Source organism: Poecilia reticulata, chromosome 17, assembly GCF_904066995.2.
Source record: "Poecilia reticulata chromosome 17, P_reticulata-male-v2, whole genome shotgun sequence".
NCBI classification, from domain to species: domain Eukaryota; kingdom Metazoa; phylum Chordata; class Actinopteri; order Cyprinodontiformes; family Poeciliidae; genus Poecilia; species Poecilia reticulata.
In genome coordinates, this window is record NC_088846.1 from 12,651,662 (window position 1) to 12,664,112 (window position 12,451).

At 41.4% G+C, this 12,451-nt stretch overlaps 2 protein-coding genes across 2 annotated transcripts in view; one reads left to right on the forward strand and one right to left on the reverse strand.

Moving 5' to 3' along the window:
* Positions 1 to 312: 312 nt before the first annotated feature.
* On the reverse strand, positions 313 to 5,254 carry LOC103479454 (BTB/POZ domain-containing protein 2). Its single transcript, XM_008433873.3, has 9 exons — positions 4,692 to 5,254; positions 4,482 to 4,601; positions 4,250 to 4,406; positions 3,308 to 3,413; positions 3,019 to 3,216; positions 2,722 to 2,914; positions 2,378 to 2,465; positions 1,452 to 1,598; positions 313 to 1,355 (listed from the first exon to the last, which is right to left on the reverse strand). The coding sequence occupies exons 1-9, from the start codon at positions 5,252 to 5,254 to the stop codon at positions 1,194 to 1,196; spliced, it is 1,734 nt and encodes a 577-aa protein (XP_008432095.1). The 3' UTR covers positions 313 to 1,193.
* Positions 5,255 to 8,763: 3,509 nt separating this feature from the next.
* LOC103479452 (protein unc-13 homolog A) overlaps positions 8,764 to 12,451 on the forward strand; it is a 43,125-nt gene continuing 39,437 nt past the window's right edge. Inside the window, exon 1 of the mRNA XM_008433872.3 lies at positions 8,764 to 9,602. Coding sequence (XP_008432094.1) covers positions 9,581 to 9,602 — 22 coding nt within the window. The 5' untranslated portion in view covers positions 8,764 to 9,580. The remainder of the gene's footprint in view (positions 9,603 to 12,451) is intronic.

Sequence of the window (12,451 nt, forward strand, 5' to 3'; positions counted from 1 at the left end):
GTTAAAGCAACATCTAAAAAGGCATCAGCCAGGAAGTTAAAGTTTAGACACAAATAGATCTTCCTAATGGGAAATCCTCCCCAAGTGAGATAGACATGCTTACTAACAAAACCAATGTTTTTGGGGAGTAAACTTTAGTCACAAAACAGTTTGTGGGATAAACTAAAAAAAAAAAAGCTGATTTTAAGTTAAAAAATAATGCAAGTTCTGACTCATTCTCTAATTTTGGTATTTCTATCCAACTGATTGTACATGCTAATATTTAATCCCGTCCCATTTCAATAAGCTGTTATATAAAAAAGCTACACATCGTTTTTTCCTCATTTAATTGCCATTTATTTCAAGTTACATATATAATGTTAATAAATGCCACTTTAATATACAACCCATCAACTTCAGCACCAAGAGAAAAAAGAAATCTCTTCCACCCACAACTTTTAAAATAAAGCTTAAAAAAAATCTGAAGAAGAGTTAGTGTGCATCCATAGAGCAACAAAAATAAACGAAGGCAAGGCCGAGAAGTGCAATGTATACCGGGTATAGGCAACTACCAAGCAAAGACACAAGATATCACAGATTGTACTGTTAAGTAAAAAACAGAAAAACGCTCACCTTAGTCATACTCTTGACATTATTACGAAGTTTGGTTCAAATTTGACAAGTTTTCATGAAAGCCTATGAGGTCCATCAGTGTGTGGAAGTTACAGTTGATGCAGAGTCGACTCTGTACAAAACGCTACAAGGACTTTTATCTTGGCAAATCTGATAAACTGTACATTCGTACAGTTGAGTCTCCTTTGCGCTAAAGCGATGGAGCAGAAGGAGGAGAATCCTACAGCTTAAGAAAAAATTCAGTGTCAAGCTTAATGCTGTCAACCCGAAGCAGTGACAAAGATACTGTGAATAATCTGAGAGACCCCCTCCCTAACATCTCTCAATCCTTCTCGGAGCTGGTTTGTAAATCTAGAGCACTAAGGGAGGTGGCAGCGCGTCAGATGACTGACTTCGCCTCGCGTAACAACCCCACGTGGTCTACCAGCCATTTGTCCTCCCGTGCAGCTAGCAGTCGCCCTGTGAGGAGGGAACAGACCGAAGTCTGACAGATTAGTCCCCAGTATGGCTGCTGAGGTGTGGCCTTGCGCTGGTGTCGGGTTGTCACATTTGATGGAAGATCGCTGGGACGTCTGAGGTGACTATGTGTAGAAGATGACCTCTGGGATCTGTCCGTCTTCTACTGAAGTGCCGTTGTTGTTGCCCGCCGCGTAGCAGAAGGTGAAACAGGTCTTTGTGCCGGTGGAGGACGACTCGTGTGTTACCTTTCGCATTCCCTTGGTCCCGTAATGAGAGTCTGGACCCTGTCAGACACACACAGAGCAAGATGAGTAAACTCTCCCAAATCTGTGGGTTCTTTCCCATATTCATCATTTCTCTCCGTCTCTCTTCTTGCTGACCTTCAGTGTGGCACAGGCAGTGTAGTTGACGTTGGGTAGAATCTCGACTGGTTCTTTGAACATGACTCTGAAGGTGTTTGCTGACCCGTCACAGCTGAAGCCTGTGTCATTCTGCCCCAGCACTGTGTTGCTGTCTGTGTGGATTATCTACAACGGAGCACAAATACCCAAGATCGCATAAGACCACTAAAAATATGGAAAGATTTGCCTCATACAAGTACAGTGCCTTATCAAATTATTTATATCACATAAACCTTTTCGCATTTTGTTACAAAACTCTAGGTATCTGGGGGCATTTTATGCGACAGACCAACACTTTTACACTGTCAGAGTACACGGACTGAAATGTGTTCATCATTCCAAAATAGCTCAATCAGTCAGACTGGATGAAGCATATCTGAACAGCAACATTTGTTTAGTCAATTTAAGTTCTATAAATTCTCAATTGGAGGACTTTACTTTGACTAGGTCATTCTAACAATAACAGGCTCTGAGCTAAACCAATTTATGTTTTAGGGCTATTGTCCTCCTGGAAGTTGTACCTCCACTAGAGCACCAGTTATTTTACAGATCCTTGGTTTTTATTATATTTGTTCTCCAAAATCATCAAAAACCTCCACGGTATTCACAGAACAGCTTTGTTTACTCAAAGACTAAATTACACGCAGGTTGACCATTTACAAATGATGTGAATTTTTGAAGGCAATCTGTTGCACTCGATTTTATTGAAAGGTAACCAGGGAATTTTTTTTTTGGGGGGGGGGATTCTTGTATCATTTTTCCCTCACCCAACAATTATGTGCTTCCAGGTGTTGTAGTTCAAAAATATATATACAGATTTGTAGTTTTAATGTGACAAAATGAACAAATCTCAAGCCAAGAGGCATGAATATTTTTAAAAGACACTGTAAATACTGGGCCGGTACCTGTATGTTGACTTGGTAGTCTGTAGGTCCATGTATGGAGCCATAAAGTCCAAATCCAACCACAAAAATCCTTCTGTTAACAGAAAACCTGTAAAACAAAGTGAGGTGGACATAATTAAAAAATAGCTTCTTAAATCTTAACGTTTTAGATAAATATATTCAGACACCAACAATATCTGAGCTTCAAAAATGCAAAACTAAATGATCGCATTTCATGCTGAAATGTTTTATTGTTATTGGTTTATAAGTAAGACATTTGTCTCAACCAGCCCACAGCACTGGCAATCCGTTAGATAAAGTCCTTTTCACAACGTAAGGTAACGTAAGGCCTGATCTCAACACACCTTATGCGGTCGCTCGTCCCGCTGTAGCCCCAGCGGCTCTCCACCTGGCCAAAACGGGTGATGCTGCACTCCTTCCCGCGGAGGCAGCAGCGAGGACGGTCGATGAAATCTACACGAGGCTTTGGGTTCACTGTGAAGTGGAGGAAGAGACTCACCACCTCTCTGTCGGTTAGAATATTAGACTGGGCAGGACCTGGGGGATAACGACACGAACCAAAAACAGACTTCAACGTCAGAGCAGCGATCTGAAAGTAAAACGGATGCGGTTAATGGGTGTTCAACTGTGCCCTTCTTAACCTGCTGCAAACTCCTCTATGGTCATGAGAGGGAAGCGGATGAGCGTGAGGGATTTCCCCAGGACTTTGCGCATGTTCTCGGGAGTGGGCTGCAGCTGCTGCCTGCGAGCCTCCGCCTCAGCCCAGCGAACGGCAGCGCCAAACAAACGCACCTCTCTCACTCCTAAAGTGTCCCTCTCCAACACCGCCACCAAAGTATCTGAAGGAGACAAACGTGACGTTTATAAAACAACACTAACAACTAAATGCAACATGGAGAAATGACGTCAAAATTTACAGTGAGTCTTTACCCAGATCTATGTCCGTGAACCCCTCGGCGGCAAGAGCATCTCCGGTGTTCTTGTCGATGTTCTCCAAACACAGACTGGCAAGTTGTGGCTCATCAAACAAACGAGCCTAAAACAACGTGATGCATCATCAGACTTTTAAAACATCATCTGATTTTCAGGTAACATCAGCGTAGTGAATGCTCCCGAGTTTACTCTTTATTTTTAAGCAATAAAAATGTACAAAAGAAAATTTGTATTCTACACATTTGTGTTAAGCATACCAAACATATAATTGCCAAAACATAAATGAGGCCTACAAGCGCTCCGTTTTATCTGTACGTTTTAACTTGGGTACTTATTTTGACAAATGCATATTAAAGAACTTAATACTATTCCCAAACTCATAGTCAAATTCTTCAAATTTCTCAGCAAATTTTGAATTGTAAATACAGAAGTTCACTATCAAATTGTCATTTATGGATGGATAAACGGATACATGGTTAGCTGGACAAAGGGACTAAAACAAATGGACAAAAATACATTAATAGACCAACAGACAGATAATGGACAATGAACAGATGAATGAAAGTTGAGGGCAATAAAGTCTAAAAATCTATTTTCTCATTCAGAGTTTGAAAACCCTTCAACCAAATTTGATGCTTTTATGCTTAAAACTGTCACAAGGATCAGTGAGTGATCCCTGTGACAGTTCCAGTCATTTTCCATCAAGTTGAAAATCACTACTTTCATTTGTTATGAAAACAAAATTCCTATAATTTAAATTAGTTGAAATAGAGTGCTTAGCAAACTTAACACTTTTCTGTCACGTCTGTATTATTTCTGAAAGAGCATCGTTAAAGTTTTTGATGCAAGGAGTTTTAAATCCACACTCAAACTAAGGTTTTCAACAAATATTACTCCTCTGGAGCTGCAGATTCTGACTCTTTAGGTAAGGAAGCCGACCTGTGTAAGGAGCATGAAAGCATTGTCTGCTCTGAGGTTTTTCTTCAGGAACTCCACACAGTGAGCCTCCAGGGCAGGAACCGCATACTTTTTGGCTGTATACAAAGTAGTCATCACAGTCTCAGGCCCGATCTGGACTTCATCAGAATACAGGAACCTGAAACAGAAGACATTGTTGCAATTGGCAGTAAAACATAGATTTAAATAATAATAATAAAAAAAACGTTCTTACTTTAGCAGGGCCAAAAAAGCAGCTGGTTCCACATCAGGGAGTTCGATTTCCGTGGAAGTGGTCGCCATGCCACCGTTGAACATAGCATCGAACACTGCGCTGCCCACTGCCAGGACAAACCTGACACGCCACAGCAGCAACAACAACAGGAGGAGGGGTCAGCTCGGTCTTTCCAGGCCGTTTGTTTCTTGCTGAAGCAAATCCTCTTACCTGTGAGCTGGTATTCTCTGAACACCCATGCCTTTGCCAACCAAGAAATGAACGTCACTCAGCACCTCGTTGTTGAAGAGAAACGCAAACCTCTCCTTGACTGTGCTCTTTGTCGCCTGCCAGTTGTACACCGGCTCTCTGTACACCAACACGGACGCTGCAGCTGGGGTGGCGCTCGGTGCGGTGGCCGGGGAGGCATTCGACGCTGCGCTGCTTATCATATTGGACGCCGGGGAGGCCATGGCTCCCGCTGCCGCAGAAGCAGCACCTGCCGCAGCGGGCGGCTGCAGAGGGTTCTGCGCAGTCGGCGGAGCTCCGCTCGAAACGCCGCTGCCGTCTGCCCCGCCAGGCCCCAGCTGCGGGTTAGGTCGCCTCGCAGTTCCTTGTGCTCCCCCGGCTGCACCGACCGCTCCCCCGTTGGATGCTGGCATTGAGAAAACGCTGTTGCTGGGCTGGCTATTTCCCAAAGGGCCCGGGCCGGAGAAACTAAGGCAAGGAAGCCTGCCGCTGTTGTCTCCAGCGGCCATCTTCAACCTGCTGTAGGCGTAAACAACAAACTTCATCGCTTTCCGTAATTGCAGTGGTCCACACGCTCATGCTGGCCTTTTATTCCCCCTGGCGATTATTTCAGGTACTGCAATTTATTGTCTGAATCACAACTCCTAATTCAGTAAATATTTTTTAATATTTTTAACACTGATTAAACACGCTTCCAAAAACATTTTTTCCAGTAAAATTGGAAAAATAACTTTGATCCTTTCTAAAATATATTTACTGATGACTAGGCAGACGATGAATCATAATTAAAACCTAAACCTGTAAAGCCAAAATGCATTTTTAAAAAATCATTGGATGCAATATGAAAAGCTTTATGTTTCTCGAAACTAAGGTCTATATATTATTAAAGTATATTTAAGCTAGCTATGGGATTTCTTTGACAATTCACAGAAATGTGGTTGCACTTACACCTTTTGGCCACCGGGTGAAATGGTTTACGGATTGACACTAAAATCAACTGAATCGCTGCGTTATTTTGTGCATTTGTACAAAGAAATTTCTAACAGTTCTCCACTGTACTGAGCGGTAAATGTATCAGTCCATGAAAACATGATGTTTGGATTGCAGGTTAATCCATGATGTAGATTTAACTAAATAGTCCATGGATATTTAGTTAAATCTTCGTTGAGATGATAAAGATGACCTGAGAGTACTCAGTGACCTTCATTTTTTTTGACAATTGAGACCAAAGTCGATTTATTTGGACATGGTTGACATAAAATATAGAATTATGTTTTATAGAATTTCAGTGAAACAACTAAAAATCTATTTTATCTTGGAATTGTCAAATTTTCGGGAGACTTTTCTATAACATGGCCTGGTCAGTTAACCATCACCACCACCATAATTTTGTTTTTGAAGGTGTTTGAGAAACATGTCAATATGAAACATGGCAATGACCCAAAACTTTCCATCTATAGGTTAAACGACATCAGGAAAACATGTAATTGGGATGATATAGCTGAATATGTTTTCTATCTCTGCGACAGACTGGCAACCTGTCCAGGGTGACCCCGCCTCTCGCCCGGAATGTTAGCTGAAGATAGGCACCAGCAACCCTCCCGACCCCACTGAGGGACAAGGGTGTAAAGAAAATGGATGGATGGATGGATGGATGGATGGATGGATGGATGGATGGATGGATGGATGGATGGATGGATGGATGGATGGATGGATGGATGGATGGATGGATGGATGGATGGATGGATGGATGGATGGATGGATGGACGGACGGACGGACGGACGGACGGACGGACGGACGGACGGACGGACGGACGGACGGACGGACGGACGGACGGACGGACGGACGGATGGATGTTTTCTATCTACTTATACTGATTGAGGTTAATCCACTGACTCTTTCCTTCTTTTCCATTTTTACAGTGCCAAACTCTTTTTGAGCTTTAATGTAATGTCCTTTCAAACATGAATAAAATTAGACACATATGTGAACATTTCTTTAGAAATAATGGAATAATAATGAGATGTCCTAATTTTTCACAAACTTGTGTGAGTTTAAATATTGCAGTTTAATCATTTCTGGGTGTTTTTCTACATATAACACTTGGTGTCAAAGTTGTTTTTTGATGTCAAGATTTCATGGCTTTATTAATAAATGTTTCATGTCTGAGATGTTCTCAGTGTCTGTCCCAATTCAGCGTTTGTATGCAGTTCAAAACAATAGAGGATTTGCCATTTTATTTTCATTTGCACCATCTTTCTCTATTATTGTTTGGCAGACTGAGATCCAGTTGGATTTCAGCATGATGGCTAATATTCCTCAGTAACACATCTCAGTGTTAAGTCAGAAACTCTCTTTTTGGTAACACAGACACAAAGAAGTTCCCTATGTGCTGAGTCAAAGGATTTCCCAGACCAGACAAGCTTTTCCTGACTCTGGGATTTTACTTTTTCTTTCTATTGTAATTGCTTTCCCATTGAGTTCTTTAACACCAAAATATCTGCTTCAGTAAAAGGAACAAAGGTAGATCACTGAAAAGGATTTTGATACAAAACAGTTAAACAAGAGTAAAAGTAATTCAACCATCCATCATCCTGCATTTGCTTGTAAGGTCACAAACAGCTGGTGCCACTCTCTAGTGGCCATTGAGTGGGATACACCGTGGACAGACTCCAAGGAAATATAACCATGCAGACTCATATCTGAGGACAATTTTAGAGAAACCAGTTAATAAAATCAACCATATTTTTGGAAGTTATTCCCAATGGAAGTGACCCTCGGACAGTCTCAAAACAAGGCAATAGTGCCACCGTGCAGCCCCAAAAATCATTCACAAATTGTGAATCTTTGACATGCAGTTCAAGATTTTCAAAGTGCAATCAGGTTACAAATTTTCATGTAATGTTGGGTAGCAGAGTTTCCATGTTAGAAACTAAATGAGACGAAAATGGGCTTGAACAGTGAGCAAAACAAGTACAGACAGTTGTGATCCGGTTCTCCTACACATACCCCAAACTTTTGTGAATGAAAAGGAAATGTTTGAAAAGTGTGAATGAGTATATTTTGTCACCATATTCTGCACTGTAAAACTGTATTTTACTTGTCTGTTCTTTCAACATTTTCTTTTCTTTCAGTCTGAAAGCTAATAATAGATTTGTTGAGAAAAAATTTTAATAAATAGTTTTAACAATACTAGTAATTCATCTAATGTGGACCTTAGAGGTCAGTCTGGCGAGTGGAATAAAATGTTTGATTTGTCTATGTTTCAGTCCCTTCAGTCTAAGACCAAGTTGCCCTCCACACCATGTTTCAATTCATTTCTGTTTGATTTTAAATAACATTCTGGGATTTTCAGAGTTTGTTTCTTGATTTTCACTAATTCAACATAATTAAAAATCAGTCAGCAGAGTTTGTTTTTGGTTTTCTGTTTCCACTTGGGTGGATTTAGGATTCATTTAGCTGAAGAATCAAAGTCACCACAGTCCCACCATATTTGACAGTCAGTATGATATTCCTTTTCTTGAATGCTGTGCTAATTTACAGGAGATGCAATCAGTTGTACACTTTTCAAAAAGTTCCACTTTTGTTTATTCTTTCCACAGAATATTTTTCCCATAATTTGGGATTCTCAAGATGATCCTGGGCAAATATTAGACAAGTGTTTTTTTTTTGTTTGCTTGTGGCCTTGGAAACTTCCTGCTGATTACATTTTTGCCTAATCTCTTTCTTTTTGTTGACTCATGCACATCAAGCAACTGATGCCTGTAGTACTTTTGATGTATTTCTGGGTTTTATGAGCTCATTCATGAGTCATCAATGTTCTCTTGGAATAATTTTAATAAGCCAGCCACTCATGTTCCATGTTTTCTCCATCTATCGATAATAGTGGTTCTAGTCACTGTGGTTCACTGGAGTTTTAAAAATGACAAGCTCCTTCCATCCTGATATTGTTTCTTGACTGTTCTTAAATTTCTTACGATTATGTAACACTTTTTCTATTTTAACATTCATATCTAACAGGTCTGGGTGTGGCCAGTGAAACTGAACAAAAATATTTTCAGGTAATTTGTGCCTGCAGTTACTTTCTCACATAACGTTTTTGATAACTTTTATCCTATTAAGGTGGGAGATCATCATTTAAAGACTACATGTATTTAGCCTGAGCATCTTAGATTTTTTTGATGATCAGAAATGTTAGCGTAAAAGGAACCTGTTAAGGGTTAATATCATTTTACACATCACTGTAAATCAGTTGAGTTTTACCGTGAAGTGAACTTAGAGCTAGATAGTAGTAATGGTGAACTGACACACCATTGATTTTTGACAGAAAGGTTGACCGTTCATCTTTTAAGCTGAATCAACCCGCCAGGTTTTACAGTGCAGACTGCATCGCCCTCCCATCACGATGATGTTATACAGTCCCATCCCGTCCTCCGTGCATCCCTGCAGCCCTCTGGAGGAGCGAACCCCCTCTCCGCCTGCTCCTCATCAACCGTGACGTCAGGGCGGTGAGGCACGGGGGAGTTGTCCTCGCGCCGGAGCCCGGTGGATGCTGCTGAAACAAGATGGCTGTGCGCGCAGGAGGAGCAGCGGCGGAGCGCTGAGGCAATGCAGAGGAGGAAGCAGAGGGGGGGCGAGGAATCTACTCCTGTCTGTCCTGTCCGGTCTTCAAAGGAGCAACAGTCCCGCAGAAGGACAGACGAGTCTCTCTGAGATGGTGTCAGTTTGTTACTGCCGTTACCGGTCAGGGTAACGGGTTTCTGTCGCTTTGAGTTTTTCCTGTGGCCAAGACTCTATAAAGAGGACTGACTAAACAAACCGCGGAGCACTAAGTAAAGGACAGCCGGGGACGCTCACGCCGCTTTCAGAGATGTCCCTGCTGTGTGTGGGAGGTAAGGAAGGAAGCGAGTGAAAAAGACCGTGCGTTACTGAAGTGTTACCTGCTCACGGTTTAACTGCAGCGGTAGTCCCCGACAGTGCTGACTGTCAGCTGCCTGGAAAAAGTGTTGTCCGAGCACAGGAGGCTCTTTGCAGAATGGTCATTTAGAAAACATAGCAGCTCCTAACGCGTTTTTAATGGTTGGAGACTTTTGACTGAATATTTTATTGAATAGTACGTTTTGTTTTCATTCATTGTTGGGACCAAAAATTTTTTATTTTTTTTCCTTTTAAATATTTTTTTAGATGGCATTTTGAAGAATGGTACAATTATGAGCTAGTAACATCGTGCGGGCTGCTGTTTCCTTTCCGGGTGCTGTTAGTTAGCTCTGTTGCGGATAGTGCTCGCGCGCGCGTGTATGTGTAAGTGTGTGTTTCATCCACTCATTCATGCGTGGGCAGGAGGAGGAGGAGGACGAGGAAAAGCCCCTGCTGCACCGCTCCCTTGCCGCTACCGCAACGCGCGCACCGCTCCCTTGCCGCTCTGCCGTACCGAGGGAAATACTGGCGGCAGGAGGTGCAAGTCTATGGCAACCCCCGACGCCCACCCCGTCAGGACCACTCCGCGTCTTCCCCTAAAATGCCATGCGTCACCTCCTCCCAACACACACACCCAAAATGCACATGATGCTGTCACTGTAGCCTCTTATTAGTCGGATGAATAAGCATAGCTGGCGAGGTAACGTGACGGAGTCTACGTTTAGGACTAGTGAAAGGACGGAGAAAGACCTAAAATGGGAGATTCTCTCCCACAGTATTGTCTAACACGTTTCTGAGTTTTTTTAAAAATCAGACTAAGAGCTGAATCAGCAACAAACACTGAGACAAGTGGCAAGAGAACACATATAAAGAGTCAAGAAGATATAGATTTTAGTTTAAAATAGCCTTCAGCAAATCCCCATCTCTATTTGTAGATATGTTTCAAGTCAGTAGTAATTCTTATGGTATCATAACTATAGAGGTACTTCTACACGATCATTTATAATGCTTTGACTGTTAAAATGAAAAACATAATTGTGATAAGAGTTAGTCATCCGCTACTAATAACCATAAACTCTTCATCCAGCATGTGGCACGGGGGACATTTGCTGCCCTTGGAAGAATTCTGTAGGGTCCTTGATTGTAGACAGTAAACGAAGCTGATGCAGATGCACACTTTAATTTTCTATTTACCTTTATCTTGTTAAGGAAAGTGTTAGGTACAATACAAAGTATTACTCTTCTTTTTTTGAAGAAGCCAATAATTTAATTTTTAAAGTAATCAAAGAACATTTGACTCAAAATTAGAGTTTCTCAGAGTTAAACTTATCTAAATACAGCAAGTGTTTCTGAGTATAGTCTATGTAATAAACCAAAGGCATTTTCTGCGATTAAAAAAAAATTGACCCAAAAAGTTTGAAAATTGTAGATATTTCTCTTACATGAAGGCAAACAAAACAACCAATTTTTGGATCAATGATTTGTTCTTTTCTACAAAAATGAGATCACATTTTGTCATTAAAATGTATCATGGTTCATTTATTGCTCTGCGGGTGCAAAACAAAAGAATTCCCAAAGAAATTATGGGTTTTTGATCGAGTAGCTAAAACTTAGTGATTTTGTCCATTGACAACGGTTGCAGACATCGGCCTACTACTGTCTCTGTCTTGATCTGTAAATAAATCATTGCAGAGTTGACAACCTCTCAGTGAAATCTGGGGTTAAGACAAGATTTTCCCCTTGTTTTTCTTCTTCTTTTTTTAAAAACAATTTTCACAGCCTACCTTTTAATCATGGATTGTCTTAAAAGGAAAAGATCAGGTGGAAATAACTGCGGTGGCATGGGTACTTTAAGTCCCAGTAAAAAGCCATTTCAGTGAACAAGAATGAGTTTGACCTAGGGCAAATTAAATTCATTTCCTTGCTTTCCAGTAGCAAGTTAAAAAAGGTGAACAAATGGGCTTGCCTCTCTAAAAATAGTGCTTTGAGTTACTGTAGTGCGTTTGAATTGCTCTTCTGTCTCATATTCAGCTCACATTTACATATTACTGTTAGTACAGAGGATAAAATTTGAAAATAATATCAGCTTGCATTTGATAACTATTGATCCAGCAAAACTTCATGACTGATACAGAAACAATCAGTACGAACACAAGCTGTAAAGATCAATTGAGCTTGCAGCAATCTTTATAAAAGCCTAAACAAAATTTAAAGGCTTTCTTTTTTTAAGTTGCGATACATCCGGTTGCTTAATAGATGCTGCTCCACCTTAGCCTGTCCCATCAGTTCCACCCACTGACTGTCCCTGCTCTGAGTCACTCCCAGACGTCATTAAAAAGACCCTGAGAGTCATTCATTCATAAACGCTGGCTGCTGCAGACTACGAGGCTTGGCAGAGAGCCCTCTTTCTGTTCCGCTTACATCATTCATGCTTACCTGGCTCGAGCTATTTCTGGCCTCCACGGCACTTTGTGCCTCCTGAATAGGCAACGTTGGCATCTGCCAGCCAAGCAGATTTCCGGCACAGACGCATATTCAATCTGAGCAATTTTTGGCAACCTTTTCCCACTTTAACGTCCGGCCTTCTTATCGTCTTTCTTTCGGGAAAACACAAAGTCACAGTCTGATGTCGCTGTCAGCAGCTGGATTACTGCTTCTGTCTCGCGATCTGTCAGAATAAGGTTCCCTCTGTCTGAATGGAGGCATCCCTCCTTTGTGTCACGAAACAGCTGAAGTCAGCTCCGAATTTTTTCCAGTTTATCATCCCTGATGAAGGCTCTGCTTGATTTCTTGTTCAGTTGGTTTTCTTGGCAATGACCAGCCC